General features: G+C 37.2%; 1 protein-coding gene and 1 long non-coding RNA gene across 2 annotated transcripts; one reads left to right on the top strand and one right to left on the bottom strand.

The window, feature by feature from the left end:
- The first annotated feature begins 973 nt into the window (after positions 1–973).
- LOC107155930 (cytochrome P450 3A9-like) lies at positions 974–26,526 on the top strand. The gene is made up of 13 exons (XM_015501937.1): positions 974–1,173; positions 3,017–3,110; positions 4,134–4,186; positions 5,718–5,817; positions 7,924–8,037; positions 8,301–8,389; positions 9,072–9,220; positions 15,890–16,017; positions 17,596–17,662; positions 21,180–21,340; positions 22,681–22,907; positions 25,219–25,381; positions 25,964–26,526. Exons 1-13 carry the CDS (start codon positions 1,103–1,105, stop codon positions 26,057–26,059), a joined length of 1,512 nt encoding a protein of 503 aa, XP_015357423.1. The 5' UTR covers positions 974–1,102; the 3' UTR covers positions 26,060–26,526.
- LOC125611170 lies at positions 17,055–20,686 on the bottom strand. The gene is made up of 2 exons (XR_007341297.1): positions 20,544–20,686; positions 17,055–17,136 (listed from the first exon to the last, which is right to left on the bottom strand). It is a non-coding gene; the product is annotated as an uncharacterized LOC125611170 (long non-coding RNA).
- Positions 26,527–27,454: the final 928 nt, after the last annotated feature.

Genomic DNA, 27,454 nt, shown 5'->3' with positions numbered 1-27,454 from the left:
CCAAACAAGCCAAATAATCTTCCTGTATTAATAAACCAGGAAGATGAATTGGTCAGCAAAGACACACAGGGAAAGAACCTGCAGAGGCCCAGCAATCTCTCCTGATTCAATGACCAAACATCTCTGATACCAGCTCTTTGTAAAGAACTCTCCTAGGGACTAGGTGCATAATAGTGGATAGTACAGAGACCCTGCTGCAGAGAAGTTCACATTCTGGAAAGTTAAACAAAGGTGGAATCCAACAATGTTGTTGGAGAGTAAAGAGAAAAACAACAAGAGAAATGTGTTCCAGGGATACTAGAAGTTGTCCAGGGGAGGAAGTGGTTCTGTGAAGAGGTGGTATTGAAAGCATTTACCAGATGAAGTTTTGACTGAGCTGGGTTTTGAAGGATGATTAAGAGTCTTCTGGGCTGGGGCTGGGACTCAGTGGTAGAGTGCTTGCCTAGCATGTGTGAGGCCCTGGGTTTGATTCCCAGCACTGCATAGAAATAAAAATAAATAAGGAAAGAAAGAAAGAAAGAAAGAAAGAAAGAAAGAAAGAAAGAAAGAAAGAAAGAAAGAAAGAAAGAAAGAAAGAAAGAAAAAATATTTTTTAAAAAGTCTTCCATGGAGCAAGAGGGCATTGTAAGCAGAGGAAAGAGCATGAATAGTTATTTAGATATAATCTTTTTGGGTGGAATTAAAGGATTTTGTAATGAGAACACCCAAGGAGACAAAAACTGATTAGAGGACATTTAATTCCAATGTTTCACTTGAGTTTCTGATAAGAAGCAATAACCTTAGGGCATAATGATAACACTGATCAAAGTTTTTATTAATTTTTATAAACCTGAGCTCAAAGATCAAAGTAGGTATGTCTCATGACTCACTGCCAACTGCCAAGGTGGAGGGGGCATCTTGCTTCTGCAATAGTGGGTGGGGCACAGGTGTTTTTTTTCTATTGGCTGTACACCCAACCCCGCCTCCTTTCCCAGCATATAAATATGCCAGTCTGACTCACAGCTGTTCACAGAACGCAAGCTTGGCACCTTCCCCTGTGAAAAGATAGCTCACATAGCTGGAAGTCAAACCCAGAGGAGAAAATTTTAGAAGGAAAGTAGTGATGGACCTGATCCCAAACTTTTCCATGGAAACCTGGGTTCTCCTGGGAATCAGCCTGGTGCTCCTCTATCTGTGAGTAACTGTCCCAGTTCCTCTCCTCTTCAAATCTCTCATTTCTGTGAATAGGAGTTTTAGTAACATAATTTGATTTGGGGGATGAACTTCTGATTGAGTCTCAGTTTGGACCTAGAGTTCTGTAGAGGCGGATTACAAACAACTGGACACCTTCTGAAAAGTGATGCACTCTTTGCAAACTTTCAGAATTCTGGGGGTAAAGAGGGGTTTACACAACTTTCTGTGTCATTGTTTATCTGTTGTGTTCTATGTGCACTACAAGAGATGTGTAGGAGGCTCATCTCCTGTGGAACAGGTGGTTCCTGCTCCTCCTCCCCACGTCCCAGCACCATTTATAAAATGCACCAAGTGCACCCCAGGTGCTACCACAGGCTCAGACTCAGTTCTTCCCTCTGTTCTCTTCCCTTTCCCTGGAACAGTCCTCCCTCCAAAAACTCAAATGCTCCACCCTGCATTATGCAGTTACTTCTGAATGATAAAACTATTGAGCAAAGACCTGGGAGAAATTTGGAACTTTTATTCCTTAAGTTAGCATCAGTGTAGAGATTTGTTTCTCCCTTGATTTGAAATCTAATGGCAGCCTCAAGAGACAAAAGTTAATAAGCCCATTTTGTATTTTAAACATTTTCCCATGATATTCCAGTACAGGAGCATGAATAAAATAATCTAGTAGAAGAATTCCTTTAAATAGTGGGATTCCTGGTCTGGGGTTGTAGCTCAGTGGCAGAGAGCTCATCTGGCATGTGTGAGGCACTGAGTTCAACCCTCAGCATCACATAAAAATAAATAAATAAAATAAAGGTATTGTATCTGCCTACAACTAAAATATATTTAAAAAATAGTGGGATTCCTGGTTTAATGGAGCAGGTGAAGAGAGCAGTTATTTCTGACTGAGGGTAGAAGACATTGCCCCAAGGAGACCTTTGACTTCTATCTTAAATCCACTTTTATAGTGATGTGAAAATAGAAAATATAAACCTGGTTGTAACAATTGAAGTAAAGGGTAATAGTCAGGCTTTTGTTACATCAATTTTCCCTCCAGTGGCATTTTAAAATTAATGGAAATGTTTTAATTTCATTCTGCTCAATTTCTTTGAGGTAAGTTCCTCTTGTTCCTTCTGAAGGTCAAAATAGGATTCTGTATTTGTGAAAACCAATCTGTTTAAAAATGACCTCATCTTTTTTGAACAATTGAAGAAATATTAATTTAATACATACATCCATGACGTAGGTTGCACATGTCTTTAAATATACCTGCCCAGCTGGTTATTCTTACTCAACAGTTTCCTGTATGCCAGTGTTCTTAATCTATTACAGCAGATGAGTAAGGGAGAATGTGGACCAGGGATGCAATAAAAGGCATCCAGATAGGAATTATGAAAAAGTGGGAGATTATTCCTCTCTGCTCAGGGAAGGAGACCAAGAGTGGGGACAGCCCCCACCGGAGGCCCCTAGAGGGGCCAACATGATGGTATCAAGTCAGCTTCCTAAACTGACATCAGCGAATGAGGTGACCTGGAAGAAATCTAGGCTGAATTGCTCAGGAATTTTCAAGTTCATGTTTGGAGGACTTATATCAGCTACTTACTGTAGCATTGGGAGCCTAATGATGGAATTAGCTGTTTTGAGCTAATTAATATGACTTTTGTGGTCCCTCAGGGAATGTGAGAGAGGAGATGATGAGCAGATGTAATTAGGGCCATTGGAGTTTTTGTTGTTATTTATGGCCTACATGTTACCTGCCTGGCTTCACTGTTCCCATTCTTGAATCAGTGACTCGTGAGCCTCTATATACACACAGTCACAATCCCTTGACCTGGATTTCTCTTCCACTTTGTAGATATGGGACCTATTCACATGGATATTTTAAGAAGCTGGGAATTCAAGGGCCAACACCTCTGCCCTTTTTTGGAACTCTTCTTAATTATCGCCGGGTGAGTATCATTTGAGCTCCCTGTTTTGCCTCTTATAGTTGCACACACCTGCTTAGTTACATCAGTAGAAATTCAGCTCCATGAGAGAAGTTTCAAGATTTCTAAGGTTCGGAAACTGTGTGAGGGCCCCATCCAAAGCACAGTCTGGTTTACCCTGGGGCTCTGTTTACAACTCCTCATAGTGTCAGGTTCACTTCTGTTGATGAGCTCAGGACTCTGGCACAAACACACTGTAATCTGTGGACTTTCTGTTCAGACTGAGAGCATTCTCACAGAGTTTTCTTTTTTCTCAGTGCAGATTCTAGGGAGATACACTTATACCTCTGGGATGCTTTATTTGCACAGTTAAAATATTACAAATGAGGAAGATTAATTGCTTAGTTTCTATGATGAAAACTCAGAGCCAGTGTCTACCTGTGTTCTATGTGCAGAGAAGTAGCATCTCCCCTTTTCCTAGGTTGACACAGGAAAGCAAGTCCACTTTTTATTTGCTCACTATCTCACTTACTTACTCAACAATATGATTGTGACAACATAAATCTCCTAGGCTAGAAGAGGTTGCTGGTATCTTTAACTTCCTAATGCTACCAGAATTTTAGAGACAACATGAGATAAATTAAAATGATTCTGGATGAGGAGACAAAAGATGGCCCTGGGAAACACTCACTTTTCCTCACCCTGGGTTTCCTCATGTACCCATGGACGTAATAATTCAGAAGGTCCCAGTATTTCTGAGACAACATAAGTAGAAGAAGAAATACTGCAGAAGACAAGCATGTTGTATTCATAGACAAGGGCAATTAGTTGAGTATGTATAATACTTAGAGAAAATTTAAGTGACTTTACATATTTCATTTTAAATATTGCATATTTTCTCTTTTCTCCTCAGAAGCCTCTGAGTAAGAGCTTCTCTCTAACCACCTGTTAGGAACAGCAAGCCTGATTTCATGGGATTTGGGTCATTTGATGTGATGTCAGTACATTTACAACAATAATGGAATTTCATTTTGTTCTTCTTCCTAGGGCTTTTTTGATTTTGATGCAGAATGTTATAAAAAGTATGGAAAAACATGGGGGTGAGTATTCTGGAAGCTTCTCTTTGGTAGACTTGTTATGATGTGGCACCCCAATGTGTGAGGACAATCTCAGCCCAGAGCTTTTGGGATACAACCCTCTGTGCTGCAAAGTCCTTGGAGGCTTGTCCTGCCAAGGGTCCTGCATGTCATCAGGAGTCGGGTTCCATAGTCTGATTTAGGTTGAGAGTGTTGCATGTTTTGGCTTTTCTCCTGCTTTTGATGACCCAGAGTCTCCTACCCTTACTTTATGTCCAATGTCTGGTTATTCCAATCTTCCCCATTTTGTTTGTTTTTGACTCCTTTTATTGAATAATAATATGTATTATTTGAGAACTTTTTTTTTATCGTGGGCTTATAAGTCTATGACATCATCTTTTTCCTCCATTGATGTTTAAAAGCAAAATTCCCTTATTTAATTTTCAGATTTAATATATGCTTTTGAACCAATGGCTGGGAGGTACTGGGAAGCAGATGGGAAGTCCTTCTGCTCAGTTTTCTTCATTTCCTTTACTTCTTTTCTTCTTTTTTATTGTCATCATTATTGTTGCTCATATGCCATTTTTAAGTTTTCAGCGTTGACTTTTCAAGGAAGCATTTCTTTCTCTCCTTCATCCATTTGACGTTAAGACCAGACATAGAATGTAGTTCCACCAGTGAGTTCCCTGGTGGATTGACGGGGTTTATATTGGAGGGTGGCCTCAGCTAATTGTAGCAACTATTCCCTTTCAGAGCTGGTGGGGGTTTGGTGAGAGCCATAGAAGAGGTGTAATCATTTTGCTCTACACTAAAAATAGTGGTAGAAGACATTGACTCTTCTTCTCCATCTTCTCTCATCAATCCACAGAAAGCCACAGGGCTGACCACAGTGTTCTGCTCAGTTGACATGGCCCATAGATACCATGTGATTCAGTGACACAACATTCCCTGCTGGATCTCCAAAGGCTCCACTCCAGCTACCACTTGCAAAACTTAGTAATTGTGACCAGTTAGCCAACTATCTGCCTTCAATTTTTTTTCACTAACCTAATAGCCTTTTGAATAATCCAATATTTTGCGATGTGAAAAGTATGGAGACTATGGGCTACAGCTGTAGCTCAGTGGCAGAGCACTTGCCTATCACATGTGAGGCACTGGGTTTGATCCTTAGCACCATATAAAAATTAATAAATAAAGGCATTCTGTCCACCTACAATTACAATAAATAATAAATAAATAAGTTATGGAAAGTAGTGTAGGCAATACTATTATATTCACCATCTAGATTTAACAAGTGTTGCAATGCTATTTCTAATTATGATCTCTTAGGAGGTGTATTTTGTCTCTACATTTCTCTTCCTACCTACTTTACCTACATTACCCTTTATGCTATGAAGACTCCAGTGACTTCTGTGGTCAGAATCCCCAAGAGAACATCATGTTGCTATATATTGTAGGACTAGGCAGGTAGAATAGGTAACATCAGGATCAAAGTTTGGATTTCTGCAGCAGAATCTGGCCTGTTAGATTTAATCAGCCGTATTTTCTAACACAGCATATATGATGGTCGACAGCCTGTTTTGGTTATTACGGAGCCAAGCATTATCAAAACAGTGCTCATCAAAGAATGTTATTCTGCCTTCACTAACCGACGGGTAAGCATTTACTTTTTAACATTTATTTAGTTATTTTTAAGTTTTTAATTTATTCTTTCCAGTTATACATGACACTAGAATGTATTTTGACATTATACGTACATGACCTACAACTTCCCAATCCTGTGTTTGGACATAATGTTGAGTTTCTCTGGTTGTGTATTCATATATGAACATAGGAAAGTTATGTCTGATTCATTCTACAGTCTTTCCTATTACAATCCCCTCACCCTTCCCTTTGTTCCCCTTCGTCTAACCCAAAGTAACATTTATTTATTTATTTATTAACTCAATTTTTATCCTGAGATATTTATAAATTCAGAGGGCATTCCTTGCCAAAATCATTACCAGGCAATTGCATGTATAATTTATTATGTTTTACCCAAAGATAATTTCTTACATGACTATACATTTATTAAGTTCCTATTTCTATAGTAACAGGAAATTGATACAATCTAGGCTTTTTATTTTCATTTTTCCTGTTTTGTGTGTCTATATGTATGAGTGTGCAGCTCTGTGCAAATGTATCACATTCCTACATTTGTGTAGATTTAGATTGTGTTTTTAATGTGTTTTCACCAGTTCTTCATTAACCTTAGAAATGTGCCTGGTTTCTTGTGTGTTGACCACATTGGTCAATGTTTGCACCTACAAATAGGTAAAGTCCTATTTGTATGCCTTTTATTTATTTGTTTTTCTTTTCCTCTGACATCAGCTGGGAGTTCCAGTGTGGGGTTGAATAAGAGCCAGGAGAGTGAACATTTCTTTTGAAGGATATAGACTTAAACTTCCAAAGTTTACCCCAATTTTAGATGAGGCTGATGTGTGTGTGTGTGTATTCCCATACAATCTCTATCTTCACTTTTTAAAAACTTTGGGTGCTGGGTCTAGCTCAGTTGGTAGAGTGCTTGCCTCGCAGGCACAAAGTCTGGGGTTCAATTCCCAGCATCACAAAAAATTTTTAAAAAACTTTGATTAATGTATGATAATATGTTCAATACATACATATATTCCACACTGCCCAAATCCAGCCTCTATTTACTTCCCAACATGTCCAAATCACTAATCTGCACTCAGATGAACGTTTTTACTTGTCTTTCTGTATATGACTGAGCATACATTGTAGAATTATTCCTGATGCTTGAGAGAAAGCATTCAGTTTGCCACAAGTAAGTATACTGTTAGCAGAAAATGGATTTTTGTAGAATCTCTTTGTCAAGTTGAAGAAACTTCCCTCTGTTCCTAACCTCCTAAATTTTTACAGTGAATGAATTGCTTAACACCTCACCATTACTTATTTACTCAAGTTTATCAACTTGAAATAGTAAGTAACACCGTTGCCAAGGCTGGCTTTGAACTTGCGGTCATCCTATCTCAGACTACCGAGCTGCTGGGATTACAGGCATGCACCACTGTGCCTGGCTGGAAGCATACATTTTAATACAAAAATGTATTTTAGATGATGGAACTAAATTTCAAGGGTTTTGCTTTGGTGGGCTAGCACCCAGGTGAAAAATAGAATTATCTTCCTTTCCCCCTCTGCCCTTGTAGAAAATATTGGAAGAACTTCCATTAATAACTTGTGTTTTTCCTGTATTACACTTATATTCCAAATCCTTTAAGTTTCAAATATTATTATTTTAAAAATTATTGTATCTAAGCACCCCTTTATCAAGATACTTATGCTGTAAATGCATGTAAAGACAGAATTGATCTTAGGTAACATACAGTTGACCAAGAACACCTGATATCTGTCACCAACCCATTTCTGCTCTGCATAGCCCTGGAGGTTGTACTAGGTCTTCTTAGGTCTTCTTCCAGTCTATTCCCCTGGAAAAATCTTCCAACCAAGGGGAATTTTACATCTAAACAAAGGTTGCAATATAAAGTCCAAAAATGGTGTGAGGTGCCTGGGTGTCTCTTCCAAACTCACAGGAGGCTAGGCACTTGGAATAAATACTGATGAGTGTCTGACATAGGTCTAGCTACCTAGTAGGCAGTCACTAAACATTTTTTTAAGTAAATCATGCTTGTTTAACAAACTTTTGCCACTGTTGAGACCTCCAAATTTATGTAGGACAAAATCTCTTTTCCTCTGGGCTCTAGGATTTTGGTCCAGTGGGATTTATGAAAAAAGCCATCTCTTTGTCTGAGGATGAAGAATGGAAGAGAATAAGAACACTGCTGTCTCCAACCTTCACCAGTGGAAAACTCAAGGAGGTAATAAAATAGGAGGGCTTTTCACTGGAAACTTAAAGAATAAATCTGGGTGTGGGTAGAAAGTGATATAGATCACAGTCCCTTTCCAAGGGATAGTCCTCTGAATTTGAACTTACTAAAAATGTTCTTTTGTCTTTATATTTTAGAAGAGATATAGTAAAATTCATTATAAATGTCTCATACTTCTTCATCCTGGGAAAACCATAGCCTTGGGGACTGAGTCTCCTCACTGAACTATGGGTGATCTTGTGTTTTGTGCTTAGATGTTCCCCATCATTAACCAGTATGGAGATATGTTGGTGAAAAACATGAGACTGGAATCAGAGAAGGGCAAGTTTATCAACTTGAAAGAGTAAGTAGCAGGGCAGCTCTGGCATTCCAAGCTCCACCAGGAGCCCCTCCAACTGCCTGCCACTGAACTGAATTCCAAATGTTGAGCTAGTGCAATGAGCAGACAAAGCAAGAGTTTGGAGTCACAACTCTAACTGTTCATCCAAGAAGGTGCTACTCCCAGGAGGAGACAGGGCAACTGGGGGAGAAAGGATCTCTCTTGTATCCATCAAGGTTTGTTTGGCTGCTATTTATGACTTTCAATATACTAGAAGACAAAGTACTGTCCAGGTCACCTTTTTTGAGCCCTATAGGAAGACTCAGTTATTCTACCCTTGTCCTGCTGAAGCTCAGTTTGTACACAACTGTCATCATCCACATTCTATTTGTGCTACTGTAGTGTGTCTGATTATGGATCTGATTCCTGTGTGGGTGAGCTTCTTGAGTTCAGAGGTGAGTCTAACTCACCTCACTGTCCCCATCAGTCCCGGCACAAGGGAAGTACCTTATTTGCAACTCATAAAGGTCTCATAGTCAGTGTGAAGGGATCATGGACTCATAGTCCAGCAGATAACTGTGACAGTGTGTGGCTCATTGCTTGTCTTGCCTGGGTATGTGAACTTACTCCTACTTCTTGCTGCATGTGTAGTGGAAGGATTGGGAAGAGGCACTGATTTTAACTTTCCATGTCTTTCTCTATTCAGCATCTTTGGGGCCTACAGCATGGATGTGATCACTGCTACATCATTTGGAGTGAACATCGATTCCCTGAACAACCCACAAGATCCCTTTGTGGAGAAAGTCAAGAAGCTCTTAAAATTTGATTTCTTTGACCCTTTGCTCCTCTCAATAAGTATGTGGACTACCATGTTATTTGTTCCCTCTCTCTATTCAAATGATTATTATTGATACATAATTAACATACCTTTTAATTACCCCACTTAATTTATACAATTATATGGTTTTCAGTACAAAGATATACTCAGCCATCACTAGTGACCATTTGTCAACTCAGAAGCAGGCTACCATTTCATTATCAACTCTCTATTCCCCAAGCCTAAGCAACCATGGATCTTTTTTCTGACTCTATAGATTTGCTGATACTGTGAATTGTCTATTAATGAATCCCACAGTATGTGGCTTTGCATATCTGACTTCTTTCATTTATCATTGTGTTTTCAAATTCTTCCATCCTGAATCATCTGTGAGTACTTCATTTCTTTTTTGAATGAAATTATTTATTTATTTGTTCTAATGAATTATACATGACAGCAGAATGCGTTTCACTACATAAAACACAAATGGAGCACAAATTTTCACTTCTGTACTTGTACATGAAGTAGATTCACAGCATTTGTGTCATCATACATGTTCCTAGGGTAATGATGTCCATCTTATTCCACCATCTTTCCTACACTCATCCCCCCTCCGTTTCCCTTGCCCTATCCAAACTTCCTTCATTCCTCAGATGACCCTCCCACCCATTAGGGATCAGCATCCACTTATGAGAGAAAATATTTGGCTTTTGTTGTTTTGGGATTGGCTTACTTCACTTAGCATGATATTCTCCAACTCCATCCATTTATCTGAAAAATTCCATGATTTTATTCTCTTTTAATGCTGAATAAGATTTCATTGTATATATGAACCACATTTTCTTTATCCATTCATCTGTTGATGGGCATCTAGGTTGGTTCTGCAGTTTAGTTATTGTGAATTGAGCTGCTATAAACATTGATGTGGCTGCATCAATGTAGTATGCTGATTTTAAGTCCTTTGGGTATAAACAGAGAAGTGAGATAGCTGGGTCAAATGGTGGTTCCATTCCAAGTTCTCTGAGGAATCTCCACACTGCTTTCCAAAGTGGTTGCACCAATTTACAGGCACACCAGCAATGTAAATGCCTTCCCCCGCAAATTCTCACCAATATATATTTTTGTTTGTATTCTTCATAACTGCCATTCTGACTGGAGTGAAATGAAATCTTAGAGTAGTTTTGATTTGCATTTCTCTAATTACTAGAGATGTTGAACATTTTTTTTCATATATTTGTTGATCAATTGTATATCTTCTTCTGAGAAATGTCTGTTCAATTCCTTAGCCCATTTATTGATAGGGTTATTTGTTGTGCAGTTTTTTTTTGTGTTAAGTTTTTTGAATTCTTTATATATCCTGGAGATTAGTGCTCTATATGATGTGCATGTTGTAAAAAATTGCTTCCATTCTTTAGGCTCTCTCTTCACCTTATTGATTGTTGCTTTTGTTGATAAGAAACTTTTCAGTTTGAATCCATCCCATTTATTGTTTCTTGATTTTATTTCTTGCCCTTTAGGAGTCTTGTTAAGAAAGTCAGAGTCTAATCTGACATAATGAAAGTTTGAGTCTACTTTTTCTTCTATTAGGTGCAGTGTCCCTGGCCTAATTCCTAGGTCCTTGATTCACTGTGACTTAAGTTTTGTGTATGGTGAGAGGTAGGGACTTAATTTCATTTTGCTACATATGGATTTTGAGTTTTCCCAGAATCATTGTTGAAGAGGTTTTTTTTCCAGTGAATGTTTTTGGCACTTTTGTCTAGTATGAGATAACTGATTTTGTGTAGGTTTGTCTCTGTATCTTCTGTTCTTTACTATTGTTCTACATGTCTGTTTTGGGGCCAATATGGATTTCCAGTTTTGCCAGCACCATTTGTTGAATAGGCTCTTTTCCCCAGTGAATGTTTTTGGCACCTTTGTCTAGTATGATATTCATGTGTGTTTGTCTCTGTGTCCTCTATTCTGTACCATTGGTCAACAAGTCTATTTTGGTGCAGATACCATGCTGTTTTTGTTACTATAGCTCTGTGGTATAGTTTAAGGTCTGTTATAGTGATGTGATAGCTATTCTGGGTCTCTTATTTTTCTAAATAAATTTTATGATTGCCTTTTCTATTTCTTGAAAAACATCATTGGGATTTTAATAGGGATTGCATTAAATGTGTATAACACTTTTGTAGTATGGATTTGCCAGAATTTAATTGAGACATTTTGCATCTATGTTCATTAAAGATATTCGTCTGAAATTTTCTTTTGTTGATGTGTGTTTGGCTGGTTTAGGGATCAGGGTGGTACTGGCTTTATAGAATGAGTTTGGAAGTGTTCCCTCTTTTGCTATTTCATGGAATAATTTGAGGAGTATTGGTATTAGGTCTTGTTTGAAGGTCTTATGAAAATCCGTCTGGTCAGAGCTCTTCTTTGTATGTAGGCTTTAGATGGTGTCTTCTATTTCCTTGCTTGAAATTGATCTGTTTAATTTGTGTATATTATTTTGATTCAGTTTGGGTAGATCATGACTCTAGAAATTTGTCATTGTCTTTGATATTTTCTATTTAATTGGAGTATAAATTTTCAAAATAGTTTCTAATTATCTTCTGTATTTCAGATGTGTCCATCATGATATTTCCATCATTATCACAAATTTTATTAATTAAGTTTTCTCTCTCTTTATTCGTGTGGCTAAGGGTTTATAAATTTTGTTTATTTTTTCAAAGAACCAGCTTTTTGATTTGACAATTTTTTCAATTGTTTCTTTTGTTTCAGTCATTGATTTCAGCTCTGATTTTAATTATTTCCTGTCTTCTACTATTTTTGGTGTTGATTGTTCTTTTTTTTGGGGGGGGGGGCTTTGAGATGTAATGTTAGGTCCTTTATTTATTGACTTTTTCTTCTTTTAAGGAATGGACTCCATGCAATGAACTTTTCTCTTAGTAGTGCCTTCATAGTGTCCCAGAGATTTCAATATGTTGTATCAGTGTTCTCTTTTACCTCTAAGAATTTTTTAATCTCCTCTCTGATGTTTTCTGCTATCTCTTGCTCAGTCAGTAGCATATTATTTAGTCTCCAGGTGTTGGAGTAGCTTCTATTTTTCATTTATCATTAATTTCTAATTTCATTCCATTTTAATCTGATGGCATGCAGGATAGTATCTCTCTTTGTATTTGCTAAGAGTTGCTTTGTGGCATAATATATGGTCTATTTTAGAGGAGGATCCATGTGCTGCTGAGAAGAAAGTGTATTCACTCATTGATGGATGAAATATTCTCTATATGTCTGTTAAATCTAAGTTATTGATTGTATTATTGAGTTCTATAGTTTCTTTGTTTGGAAGATCTATCCAGTGGTGAATAAGGTGTGTTAAAGTCACCCAGTATTATTGTATTGTGGTCCATTCTACTCTTGAAATTGAGAAGAGTTTGATGAATGTAGATGGCCTTTCCATTTGGCCTTTTCATGTTATCCCATAATTCATTGTTTGGGGCATAAGTATTTATAATTGTTATTTCTTGTTGATGAATGTTTTTTTTAAGCAGTATGAAATGTCCTTCTTTATTCCTTTTGATTAACTTTGTCTTGATGTCTACTTTATTTGATATGAGGATGGAAACCTGTGCTTGTTTACAAAGTTCATGTGAGTGGTATATTTATTCCCAACCTTTCACCTTCAGTTTGTGGATGTCTTTTCCTATGAGATAAGTCTCTTGAAGGCAGCATATTGTTGGTTTTGTAAAAAATCCAATCTGCCAGTCTATGTCTTTTGATTGATGAGTTTAGACCATTAACATTCAGGGAAATATGGTTCATATTTCCAGTCATTTTGCTTTATTTTTGGTTTTTAACTTGACTTGGTTTCTCCTTTGATTGGCTTTTCCTTTAGTGTATTTCCTCCCTTTGCTGATTTTCATTGTTGTTTTTCATTTTTTCTTCATGGAATATTTTGCTAATGATGTTCTCTAGTCCAGACTTTCTAGTTGTAAATTCTTTTAATTTTTGTTTATCATGGAAGGTTTTCATTTTATCATGAAATCTAAAGCTTAATTTTGCTGGATATAGGATTCTTTATTGGCATCCATTTTCTTTCAGAGTTTGGTATATATTGTTCCTGGACCCTCTAGCTTTGAAGGTCTGGGTTTAGAAATCTGCAGAGATACTAATTGATTTCCTCCTATATGTAATCTGATTCCTTTCTCTTGTGGCTTTTAAATTTCTTTCCTTATTCTGTATGTTAGGCATTTTCATTGTTATTCCCCTTGTTGTAGATCTGTTGTGATTTTGTACACTTGGTGTCCTATAAGCCTTTTGTATTTGATTTTCCAATTCATTATTCACGTTTGGAAAAGATACTGATATTATTTCATTAGATAAATTGTTCATTCCTTTGTTTTGGAACTCTTTGCCTTCCTCTTTGTCAATAATTCTCACATTTGGCCTTTTGATGTTATTCCATAATTCATGAATGTTCTGCTCATGGTTTCTTATCATCTTCACTGTGTGGTCAACTTTACTTTCAAGATTATATATTTTGTCTTTATTGTCTGAGGTCCTATCTTTCAAGTGATCTAGTATGTTTGTGATGATTTCTATTGAGTTTTTAATTTGGTTTATCGTTTTCTTCATTTCAAGGATTTCTTTTCCTTTTTTTCTTTTTTGTAGAATCTCTATCTCCTTATTGAAGTAATCTTTTGCTTCCTGTGTTTGCCTGTGTAGCTCTTTATTGAAATGACCTTTTGTTACCTGTGTTTGCTTTTATATCATCCTTTAATTCACAGAACATTTTAATTACATACATCCTGAACTCCTTCTTGGACATCTCTTCTGCTGTGCTGGCCATTGGTTCTAGTAATGTACCTTGGTTTGTTTGGGGCACTTTCTTCCCTTGTTTTTTCATATTGTTTGTGTGTCTTTCCCTTTAGCAGTGTAGATACAATGTATTAGAGTTTTTATCAATAGATTTATAGTGTCCCTGAAGGATTCCATTACCTCTCCTTTAAGGAAGAGATCAATATTAACATATCCCAATGCAAACAATATGCAGGCTTAATTAAACCAAACAGCTTCTATTGAGATGTTTACAGTTTTGTCACAATAGACAGAAATGGTGAGTTTAATTATTATCAACAATGTAGAGGTAGGTTGCAAAAAGATCTACAGTTTATAATGGTGGACAAAGAGAGAACTTGGGGGAGGGGTTAGGATGAGATGTTAAGGAGGTAGGAGATGAGGATATAGAGTTATTAGATCTTAGGAAACATAAAAGAGAAATCAAAAGATGTTGGCTAGTAGCAGGAGAAAAGAGAGAAAGAGACTTTGGGAGACAGATAAGTGGGAAACAGAGAGAGAGAGAGAGAGAGGTGGAGGTAGAGAACAACAAATTATTTCATTTGCTAATATTCTGTTGAGATTTTGCATCCATAATTATAAGATATGTCAGTTTGTAGTTCTCCTGTGTTATCTTTGTGTTAAGTCTTAGGATTAGGTTAATATGGGTATTTTACGATCTTTTACAAGTGTTCACTGTACTCTATATTTAAAAAATACTAGATATTTCTATGAATGTTTGTAAAGAGGTAAAGAATCGGTATTAGTTCTTTTAATGTTTGGTAGAAATGTCCATGAAACATCCGGACCTGAGCTTCACTTTGTACAAAAGTTCTTAGTTTCTAATTTAGTCTCATCACCTGATGTATGTAAATATATATTTTGTATTACTTTTTGTGTCAGTTTCTGTTTTTTGTGTCTTTTTAGGAATTTGTCCATTTCGTTTATGTAATTTGTTAATTGTTGTGATAATCTGATTGTTACAATGTCTTTATATTTCTTTCTACGTATTTCCCTAGTTTTTATTTTGAATGCTAGTAACTGTAGCGTTTCTATTTCTGGTCAGTGTAGCTATTATTTTGCCAATTTTGTTATGTTTTTTTCCAAAGAATTGCATTTGTTTTCACTAATTACTTCTATTGATTTTATTTTTTTATTTGATTAGTTTCCACTTTGGTCCTTAATATTTTCTTCCTTTTTTTCCTTTAAGTTTAATTTGCTCTTCTTTTTTCATGATTTATTGTATAAAATTTGATCATTCATTTGTGCTCTTTATTTTATGTAATAGATAAGAATTTCCCTCTGCACAATGATGGCTTTTTCTTCATTCCACAAGTTTGATATATTATGCCTCCTTTTTTCCCTTTCAATACTTTATTTCTTTCACTATATTTCTTCTTTCATCCAGTGTTTATTTAGGTGTATATTGATCAATTTGCCCATACTTTGAGTTTCCCAATTTTCTTTCTAATAATGCCTTCTGGATTCCTCCTGTGGTGCTTGAGGAACACATGCTCTGTTGGTCCCATCCTGACTACTCTTTCTTGAAGAGCATGATTAACTGCAGCCTCAGACTGAAGCCTAGTTTTATCCAAAGACACTCTATTCCAGTACATGAAGGGGAAAGGGGTCAGGGTTTTCATCTTTCTCCTTTGGTCACGCCACAGAGGCAGAAGGGGCCACTGATCTCACTACTATGATGGTGGCCCTATATATGACATCCTCTTGCTCAGCCAGTGGCCTGGAGCCCAATCAGCAGTCTCAGAAGGAACAGTTCCTCTTTAGGTACCCTTATGACTTCCACTTTTCTGATTGGTAGAAAAGATGTAATTGCTCCAGGTAAATTTTACATTTTTCACTGAAGTGTCCTTTGTTTTTTCTTTCTCCTGCAGCAATATTTCCATTCCTTACTCCAATTTTTGAGGCAATGAATATCTCTATGTTTCCAAAGGATGTCACAAATTTTTTTAAGAAAGCTGTAAACAGAATGAAAGAAAGTCGCCTTCAAGAGAAACAACAGGTAAAATCTGGTGGTGGTTACAGAGGAGGTTCATTTTTGATAACTTATTTGCTATGGGTGAATGACTTCCATACTTCTTTGTATATTTTTAAAAGGTAGATGAAGAACTCTTGGTTGAGAATAGTATAGGGTTTCCATTTGGAGAGAATAAAGAATTTAGCATCTGGTAATTGAGATACAAGAATGAATCAGAGAGGGAACTGAATTAGAGTAAGATGTATTCCATGCTTTTTATAATTATGTCAAAATGGACTCTACTCTCATATAACTAAAAAGAACCAATAAAAAGACTTAAATAAATAAAATTCTATATTCCAAATACTGAAAAAATAGTGAACCAAAGAGAAAGCATTTACAGTTAAATGATGGGCTTGGAATTTAGTTTGTCAAGGCATAAATATTGCTGATAGAAAAAGTCCCAAGTACTCTAAAAAGGAGTCCTTGTACATTGTTGAATAGAATGTAAATTAGGACAGCCTTTATGGAAAACTGTGTGAAGGGCCCTCAGAAATCAAATACAGATGATCCAGCAATCTCACTACTGGGTATCTAGCCACAGGAAGTGAAATCAGAATGTCAAAGAGAGATATGTACTCCCATGTTTATTGCTGCACTATTTTAAAATTGTTCCTATTAATTGAGCCAAATAGATTTTAAAAATATCCATCATCAGGAAATGATAAATGCAATTAAAGATGTATTTAAACTGACATAAACATCAAACAGAATATACATATATCAAAGTAATCAGGTTACCTAGTTAATATGTACAGCTTAATGTTTTATATATCAGTTGAAATGATTTTTTAATAGAAGAAAAACATTTTATCATATCCATTTTCTTCAATAGATAAAATTTCAACATAAAAATTATTTTTTTGATGCTTTAATTTCATCAGATTTTATATTGGCAAAGAATCATTGCATTTCCAAACCTCTCACTTTACAAAACTCTCCACAGAAGGCATCCTCAGGGTAGCTGGTAGTGTCTGGCCCCTCATGGAGCAGGCATGGGTTCTTTAGGTGAATGTTTTGTCTCATGTATGAAGCCCAGCACAAGGATGTGTGCAGGCCAGGGAGCCAGGAAGGGCCCTCCAGGTGTCAGGAGAAAGTTCATAGCTTCAAGCATGGTGGGATCTTTCAAGAAGCTTGCCCAAAATCTGATGATGAGCTCTAAAAATGGCAGGAGATTAATCTGTGGCATCTTTGGTGAAGAATTAAGGCAGTAAAACAAAATATTGCAGTCCAGGACTCTTCCCTGAGCAAACAAATGTAACAGGAGACAAAGCTTGCCACTCTCTGGCCAGGAGGCTGTGTTCAGAATCCACAGAAGCTCACAAGCAGGGAGAGCAAAGACCAGTAGCTGTTGGACACCATAGCCTGTTTTCACTCAGGGAAATGTCCTACTCACCAAAGTTTATAGATGGATGCTTTTCTTCACTGATGACTTAGGAAACTCCAGCTAGACTTCTGAATTTAAAGAAGTCATAGTCTCAGAAGGGAAGATAAGTTCTGCACTCTTAATTTTTTTCTGACTTCATAATTAACCTTCTATCTTTGAAATCTCTCTGTTTCTAGTATCGGGTGGATTTTCTTCAGCTTATGATAAATTCTCAGAATTCCAAAGATGTGGAGTCTCATAAAGGTAAACAAGGTTGTTATCTCATCTACTGATGGGGAAACTCAGAGGGAAGTGTGTTCTGGAAATGTGCAGGAGATTCTCGAGGAAGAAGAGCATTTCTACCAAGTTGCAGAAAGGCCATGCTTGGATATTATATACAGTAGCCTGAGGAACTTCCTAGAGAAACACATCTAAAACCATGTTCAAATGTTGAAGCTGATATAAACAAATATTTCTTTTACCAGCATGGTATTTTTATTCAACTTATTTTCTTACTATTTTTATTTTGATGCTCAATTTCTCCCATATTTGTCTACTGGAATCCCTTTCATGTAAGCTCCTGAGTCCTCTATTATTCTTGTCACCTTTTTAATGATTGTTTTAAAAGTAGCTTCTGTTTATTCTGGCCATAGCAATATTGAACTGAAAACATAGAGATTCTCCATGTGTCATGCTTCACTCTTAATATCCACCACCAGAGAGTTATATTTATCACAGTTCAGGAACCTGTATTGACACACTTCTATCATTCAAAGTTCACAGATTTCCTTAGGGTTTGCTCTTGGTCTTGTACATTCTATGACATGTATCCACATTATAGTAGCATACAGTGTATTCTGTGCCCTTTTTATTTATTTTCCAAGTGTTTTTTTGCTTTCTGATTTAAGATATTACAGGTTTCTGCTCTGTTTCTCCTGACAGCTTTGTTTCTGTTTTTGCAATTAATGGAATTTAGAAATCAAAATTTGTGATCATCTTGTGGATTTTTGCTTTTAGATACTTTCAGCAGACAAGATTTTTAACATGAAATACTTCTACATGGAGTAGAGGAAAGAAATATTTCTGTATCTACTCCCATCCAATGATATAAACTATTTTTCTCTCTCCTTCAAAATTTTTTCCCTAATTTACAGCTTTTTTCTGTAATACACAAATACTCCCATTGCAGTTCTAATTCATGGTACCCAGTGCCTTGACAACCATCTGAAAAAATTCCTGAATGTTGAGCAATTAATTCTAGAGACGAGGACTGGGCTTACTACAGCCTGCCAGTGTATGCATTTTTTTTAAAATTTATTTTTTAGTTGTAGGTACACACAATACCTTTATTTTTATGTAGTGCTGAGGACCAAACCCAGTGCCTCACATGTGCTAGGTGAGTTCTCTACCACTAGCCACAACCCCAGCCCCAGTGTACATATTTTTATGTTCACATGTACATGTTATCTATCTATCTATCTATCTATCTACCTATCTATCTATCTATCTATCCATTCATATATCCATCTATCCTGTAGGTATTACCCAGTTCTATTTAGCTTTCTATGATGAAGGAAACAGTCTATAATTTAACTCATCAATAAAATAACCACCAAACACATGTGCCTACTGAGCACTTGATATGTAGTTAGTGCCACTGAGGAACTGAAGTGTATTGACTTTTAATTAATTAAAATTTAAACACCCACATGTGGCTAGTACCTATGAATGCAAACATCTGAGATCCAAACCTTGACTTATTTTTTTGGTGCAGGGGACAGGGTTACCAGGAATTAAACTCAGGGGCACTCAACCACTGAGCCACATCCTCAGCCCTACTTTGTATTTTATTTAGAGACAGGGGTCTCATTGTGTTGCATAGTGCCTCGCTGTTGCTGAGATTGGCTTTGAACTCGTGATCCACTCCTCAGCCTCCCATAGGGATTACCTGTGTGTGCCACTGCACCTGGCCCAAACCTTGACTTTATAGTCTTATTTCATGGGGTTCATACTCACTGGGATAAAAGATTTGATAATTAAATGTTCCCATAACATTATCATAGAAAATCATCATCCATCCATCCATCTATCCTATATGTATATACCCAGTTCTATTCAGCTTTCTGTGATGATGGAAACAGTCTATTTGACATGTGGCTAGTGCCACCGAGGAACTGAAGTGTATTGATTTTTAATTAATTAAAATTTAAACATTCACATATGGCTGGTAGCTACGAATGCAAACATCCAAGCTTCAAACCTTGACCTTTTTTTGGCGTTGGGGAGTGGGGTATCAGGGATTGAACTCAGGGGCACTCAACCACTGAGCCACATTTCCAGCCCTACTTCACATTTTATTTAGAGATAGGGTCTTGTTGAGTTGTATAGCACCTTGCTGAAGTTAGCTTTGGACTTGTGATCCTCTTGCCTTATCCTCCCACTGGGATTACAGGTGTGTGCCACTGCACCTGGCCCAAACCTTGACTTTTTAGTCCTATTTCATGGGGTTCAAACTCATTGGGATAAAAGATTTCATAATTAGATGTTCCCAAGACATCATCATAGAAAAACATCATAGGAAAAAACATCAGTAAATCTGAACTCTGTAGACCTTTCAAACACTTGTTTTGTGTATTATTTTTTTATCCCAAATTGCATGTTTGGCATAGGGACCATGTTTATTTCAGGGCCCCAGGTATCTAAAAGTCCTGATGCATTCCAAGATACATGAGTTAATTTCATGATTGTGCTTAGCTTCTGTCAAGAGAAAAATCAAGACGGAGGTCAGCTTCTATGAGAAGAGCTGTTTGGTGTGCATGAAGTAGAGCAGAGAGAGGGCATGTTCTAGGGAAGGTGACATTCACTCGTGTCTGAATAGTGTTGTGTTTTACTAAAATACACCCTACTTTTTCCCCACGTGTCATGTGTACTGTCTCTCTATTGACAGTTTTCTTTTGCTACGTTAATGACATTCATTATATCAGTGTCAGTGACTACTCTTATAACATTGTGTGTTACTGTGTAGTTTCTGTGTATTCTGAGATCATCCATTTTGAAGACAGGTGCCCCAGGTCTTCTATTACCTGATGCCTCTCACTGGCATGAGCCCTACTTCTCAAGGGAAGATATGCACAAGAATCATCACATTTCATGGAAGTTCACATTTTGACTTGGTAGTTGTAGGGTGGGTTTGAGATTCTGTGTTTCTAATAATTTCCCAAATGCTGTTGATGCTGCTTGTCCATGGACCAGGCTTTGAGTAGCAACAGTCTCTTTGCTGCCCAATATTTCCTTACATTTCCTCCAACATGCTTAGATGAAAGATTCTTCAGTTGACCACACACTGAAACCTTAGTATTATAAACAATCAAATCAGTGTTTCAAGCTATATGTTACCTAGAATAATTTAAAATTTTCCTGGATGAGAATATCATCCCCTTTTTTACTTACACAAAATCTAAGGGACATATTGATCATACTGTGTATCTTAGATAGAAATGGTGTCTCTTGAAATTACCTATCTTTGGTGGTGCTGAGAATGGCACAGCTAGAAGCCAAGTCCAAGTGTGGTATAGACCTCAGGAAAACTGGATTAAAAAAAGTTTTCCATTGTCTCCTCTATCAGATAAACACGAGAGGGAAAACCACTCTGAGAATGACCCTGAACTGCTTTTCCATGGTCCTGCCTGGTGATTGTGGGTTTTAATGTGATTTCTATTAATCCAAACCCTGATGTTGTGATTTGCTGGATTTACCTGAATTGTGTTTCCTCTTCCATTAGCCCTGTCTGACCTGGAGCTTGTGGCCCAATCAATTATCTTCATTTTTGCTGGCTATGAGACCACTAGCAGTGCTCTTTCCTTCATTTTGTACGAACTGGCCACCCATCCTGATGCCCAGACCAAACTGCAGCAGGAGATTGATGCGGCTTTGCCCAATAAGGTGAGAAGATGGTACCTGGAGAGGGAGGAGAGAGGCGGAGCCTCAGCAAGACTGCCTCCTCGTCCCTTCCTAGGAGGCTTTGTCCAAAATATAGTCACTGATTCTTTTCACCAGCTCTATTTGGAAAAGATCTGAAGAGACAAATGAAGGAGAAAACAGTATTTTGGAGAAAATGCTATTTCCAAAACTACAAGGAATTTTTAAGAGTGAAATTTCAGTTGTACCCATTAACCCATTACCAGTTACCATGATGATACCTAGGAAGTGTAAGCATGTGTCACTCAAGTGTCCAGATCATTGGCTCTGCTGAGCTGTGGAATGAGCTCCTTCCTGGCTGTCTTCTGAGTGAGCCTGGGCTTGGTGGGCAGGCCAACTCTGCTCTGCTCCACACATCTTCACACTCTAGTCATGTATTAGAGAGAAGCTGCCAAGGGATGAGTCAGGTTTTCTGGCTCCTGAGCCAAACACTTTACTTCTACCTTGTGTCCTCTCCAATGTCACACCAGGCATTAGCCACATGTTGTGCCTGCTGTCCTCACACCTCTGCCTAAACAGGGAGTCTATCAGATATCAAGACACCTGGTCTCTGGGGCTGGCATGGCTGGTTTGGAGTGAAGTGGGCACAAAGCTTCTTCAGAGATCACAATGAAGCCCTGAAGAACAACCAGAAGACGGGTCCAGCAACGGAGGGTCGGGCTGAGAGTGGCTTCCTGTTCTCCTTAGAACGTTTTCTGGAACTGAAACTGTGTGACATGGTGCCATCCAATCTTAGCCTTCTTTTGGTGGTATTAGGGTAGAAGTTACCATTTTTCCCAACATTTTTTACATGATATAGTGTGTGTGTGTGTATATATATATATATATATATATATATATATATATATATTCAAAGCAGGATTATTCAAGAAAAAACCGGATGTATAATGGGTTATTTCCTCTTTTCTATGTTCTATTTCCTTGAAATAGACATGATTTTTGTAGTGAAAGGTTACAGTGACTTTCACATATTTTACCTGAGTGTAATTGTCATATTCTATTAGTTACTTTTCCTCACATGAGAAAAAGTAGTACATGATGATGCTGAGGATATTACACACTGAATTTGGGATTGTCCCAAAGGTCTCTTATGTACATAACTACTCTGTACTTCTCAATGGGCCATGGACATGGTTGTCAAATGGACATGATTGTTATTATAATGCTTAGGCAATTGTAAGTACTACTCTCCTTCACCATTCTGTTATTCTTGAGACCTCCTAACACTTTAATAAAACTACGTAGATTGTGTTTAAAGTTAGTTCTAAACATGAATTTCAAAAAATCTCTTTTTTTCTCTTCAGGCACCTGCTACCTATGATACCGTGTTACAGATGGAGTACCTGGACATGGTGGTGAATGAAACTCTCAGGTTGTTCCCAATTGCTGGCAGACTTGAGAGGGTCTGTAAGAAAGATGTTGGAATCAATGGAGTGCCCATTAGGAAGGGGACAGTGGTGATGATACCAAGCTATGTTCTTCATCGAGACCCACAGTACTGGCCAGAGCCTGAGGAGTTCCGCCCTGAAAGGTACAGGGCCTCTGGGAAAGGGAACCACCCTGGGCTAGGGTTGTCCAAGCATGTCCTTGTATTTCTTATCATAGATGAAATACAGGTAGCTATGTAATCATTTTTATATATGTCTTTGTATTTTAAGCAGTTTTCCTGTTATAAATATAACATTTTCTTGCAAAATGATATGAATTTGTGACAAGGAACAAAACGAATGCTATGTCCATTCACTATCCTGAATTCTTTTTTAAAAAATTTTAGTTGATTTTTAAAAAAATAAATGACAATGTAATGCATTACAATTCTTATTACACATATATAACACAATTTCTCATAACTCTGTTTGTATATAAAGTATGTTGACACCAATTTGTGTCTTCATACATGTACTTTGGATAATGATGTTCATCACATTCCACCACCCATGCTAACCCCCTGCCCCCTCCCTTACCCTTCCACCCTCTGCTCTATCTAGAGTTCATCTGTTCCTCCCATGCTCCCCGTTCCTACCCCACTATGAGTCAGCTTCCTTATATCAGAGAAAACATTTGGCATTTGTTTTTTTGGAATTGGCTAACTTCACTTAGCATTATCTTCTCCAACACCATCCATTTACTTTGCAAATGGCCATGATTTTATTCTCTTTTAATGCTGAGTAAAATTCCATTGTGTATATATGCCACATTTTTAAATCCATTCATCTACTGAAGGGCATCTAGATTAGCTTCACAGTTTATTGTGAATTGTGCTGCTATAAACATTGATGTGGCTGTGTCCCTGTAGCATGCTGTTTTTAAGTCTTTTGGGTATAAACCGAGGAGAGGAATAGCTGGGTCAAATGATGGTTCCATTCCCAGATTTCCAAGGAATCTCCATACTGCTTTCCATATTGGCTGCACCAATTTACAGTCCCACAAGCAATGTATGAGTGTACGTTTTTCCCTACATCCTTGCCAACTCTTATTGTTGTCTTCATAATAGCTGCCATTCTGACTGGAGTGAGATTATATCTTAGAGTAGTTTTGATTTGCATTTCTCATATATTTGTTGATTGATTGTATATCCTCTTCTGAGAAGTGTCTGTTAAGGTTCTTGCCCCATTTATTGATTAGGTTATTTTTTTTTTTTTGGTGCTTCGCTTTTGAGTTCTTTATATACCCTAGAGATTGATGTTCTACCCAAGCTGTAGGCTCTTTATTCACCTCACAAATTATTTCTTTTGCTGAGAATAAACGTTTTAGTTTGTTAAATTCTTTAAATAATCATGAATTAATAATATGATCATGTTCTCATAAACATATTTCTATGTATATATAGATATTTTTGCAAAATTAGATTGTATTATATTTTATTTGATTTTTGTTAGCACTTGATAATATATGCATTCAACTTCTGTATGTATGATTTTTGGGGTGGTACCAGTAATTGAACTCATGGGCAGTCGACCACTGAGCCACATCCATAGCCCTATTTTGTATTTTATTAGAGACAGGGTTTGAGTTGTTTAATGCCTAGCTAAATTGCTGAAGCTGTCTTTGAACTTGGGATCCTACTGTCTCCGTCTCCCAAGTCACTGGGATTACAGGCGTGTGCCACTGTGCTCACCCTGTATGTATGGTTTTTGCATCTATAATTTCAACTTATTAAATAAACTTTTATTCTTGTCAGTTTCCCCTAAACAGTCTAATACAATAAGTATTTACATAGTATTTAAATATTATTAGTTATTATAAGCAATCCAGAGATGATTTAAAATATATTTCAGGATGTGCATAGGTTATACAAGTAGTTCCCCATTGTTTTTATAAGAGACTTGATCACGCAGGATTTTGTTTATTCCGATGCTAAAACTAATTCTCCTCAGATATGGCACCATGACTCTGTGTGTATGCATGTGTGTGTGTGTGCGTGTGTGTGTGTCTGTGTTTTCAAATTTTATAGCATGTGCCATAACCTACATAACCACTGTCTCATTTCATTTTATGTATTCACTCTTATACTCCTTATATTTTATGTGTGTTTTGTTTCCTTTACTGTCTCAATTTACCATGATTTCCTTTGAAATAGCATTTATCTCATCTCAAAAAGACCGAAAGATCCTATAGGCTAAGGGGGAAAAAGGTGGAGAAACTCCTATAGGCTAAGGGGGAGAAAGGTGGAAAAACTCCATAGCTTAACAATTCTCATAGCAAAACCACAGCTGGATTTCAATGACCAGCCCAGAAATCATCTTTTACACCACTGCTTGTGGGTGTCTAAGGCACAAACTGAAACAAGTAACTGTTGTGGTTTTAATGTTTTGTTGACTTGTCATCTATTGTGGAACCAGGTTCAGTAAGAAAAACAAGGACAGCATTGATCCGTACATATACATGCCCTTTGGAAATGGCCCTCGAAACTGCATTGGCATGAGGTTTGCTCTCATGAACATGAAAGTTGCTCTTGTCAAAGTAATGCAGAACTTCTCCTTCCAAACTTGTAAGGAAACCCAGGTCAGTAGATTTTCATATAAATAATGTTTTATTTCAAGATGTTTTTCCAAACAGAGGGGCCTAGTCACAGAAAAATATATGCTTATTCATCATTAAATTATTAGATTTATAGTCCAGTGAGTCACTTTTGCACCATCTTTGAGATTTTTAGAGTTCATCACCATGGGGGCTCTAAGTCTATGGCTTTATGAAGACCAAAGTGTGTGGACAGTGAACTTGAGCACAGTGTAAATTCATCTCCAAGTCTCCTGGAGAGACCCTGTGCACAGTCGTGAGGTGTGGTGACCACAGGGTTCTGATGTTTGAGAGAAGATCTCCTCACCAGAACCTATAGAACCTCCCTGTCTCAGGCCTTGTACAGGATAAATGTTTATGAAATAATTTTTCAGATAATTGAATAATTTTACTATCCAATCATGACACACCTTAGAGAATGAGTAGGATGAATTCAAAGTACATGATACTAAAAGTAGTTTTATGTTTGTGGAGCATTTCTGGGCATAATGTATCTTCTCTACTTTGCTGTTTTGGTTCCTGGTGTTTCATTCATTGCTTCTCCAAATGCTTGTCTATATGTTACAGATTCCCCTGAAATTAGCCGAACAAGGACTTCTTCAACCTCAAAAGCCCATTATTCTGAAGGCTGTGTGTAGAGATGTAACAATAAGGGGAGCCTGAACTTCCCTAAGGATTTGTGCATTGTTATCCTCAGAGCCTGGGACCCATAACATCAGAGAACAAAAATGTATTTTGTGAAGAAAACTCAAAATGAAGATTGACTCTATATTCCTCAATTGATGAATGATAAGAGATGCTGGACCTTTGCTGAGCTTGCTCAAGGTCTTTGCAGAGTATTATCTATTTTGTGATGGAAAGGAGGTGCCCACCTCAGTGCCAGATGTAAAGACTCACCCTTTCTGGGTCTAATGGTCTCTCTCCTCTCACTGCCAGTTAGTCCTGGCAGCTCCTCGTGATCTCTGATCAGAGAATCAATAATTATCACCAAATTTGTCAACAATTTTTAAGGAAAATGAGGGTGGTTGTGGTGGCTTTTGTAGTGACATTGATATATGATGCGTTCTTTGAAATATGCTGTGATAAGTTTTATAATGAGAAAGTCAATAAACATATCCTTATAAAATTTATCTGAAGCCTCTATGCCCATTTAAGGGGATATATAGTACTGAATCAGTGAAAGTCAAAGCTCAATCTTTTGATCATCACAATCGCTGAATACATGGAGCTTTTTCAGAAATTCAAATTAAATAGTAAGATAGATACAGTTAACCCACTGTGATTTTTTGCATTGCTGGAAAAGTATATTCATAGTGTCCTTCTGCAATTTTTGAAGCACATAATTTGTAACACTCTACTGTGGTAGTTATTACTGTATCTCTAGTTTAGATTTCATATTCCCACCCTATCTCCCTTATTGATTCTGGAAAGCAAGAAACATATTTGTAGTCCATCTTCAACTCCTAATGGTGCAGCCTTTATTCATTTATTTAATTATTTATTTGTTTTGGTACCAGGGATTGAATCCAGAGGTTTTTAACCACCGAGCCACATCCCCAACACTTTACTGTTTGTTCTAATTATTTATACATGACAGAAGAACACATTTTGACACATTATACAAAAATGGAATATAACTTCTTATCCTTCTGGTTGTACATGATGTAGACATACACCAGTCATGTAACTATATATACACATAGGGTAATGACCAATTCTTTCTACTACATTCCACATATATATTATATATTATATGTTATATGATATATGATATATATTTATTGATACAGGTTTTAGCTATGATGCTCATGGTATCATTGAGTTTTGACACTAGTTTTGAACTCACGATCCTCCTACCTCAGCGTATAGAGTCTTGAGGATTACAGACAAAGAATAAGTTGTCCTACTCTTTGAGATTAGTAAGGAAAGACTCTACCAAAATAAGTGCTATAAGAGCTGGATTTTGGAGGCTCAGCAGGAGTCTTTCATGAGGCACAAAAATATTCTAGGCAGAGGAACCTGTGTGGGCAAAGATATATGGATGGAGCTTGCGTTGAC

This window comes from Marmota marmota, unplaced genomic scaffold, assembly GCF_001458135.2.
Source record: "Marmota marmota marmota unplaced genomic scaffold, marMar, whole genome shotgun sequence".
In the NCBI taxonomy this organism is placed as follows: domain Eukaryota; kingdom Metazoa; phylum Chordata; class Mammalia; order Rodentia; family Sciuridae; genus Marmota; species Marmota marmota.
This window is presented reverse-complemented; position numbering and strand designations above follow the sequence as displayed.

What these genes read in the sequence shown, in the direction of transcription:
- LOC107155930 (XM_015501937.1), top strand. Translation starts at nt 1,103, where the DNA reads ATGGACCTGATCCCAAACTTTTCCATGGAAACCTGGGTTCTCCTGGGA. An exon ending in CTCTTCTTAATTATCGCCGG is followed by an intron (nt 3,111 to 4,133) that starts GTGAGTATCATT and finishes TCTTCTTCCTAG; the next exon opens with GGCTTTTTTGATTTTGATGC. An exon ending in GAGGAGTTCCGCCCTGAAAG is followed by an intron (nt 22,908 to 25,218) that starts GTACAGGGCCTC and finishes TTGTGGAACCAG; the next exon opens with GTTCAGTAAGAAAAACAAGG.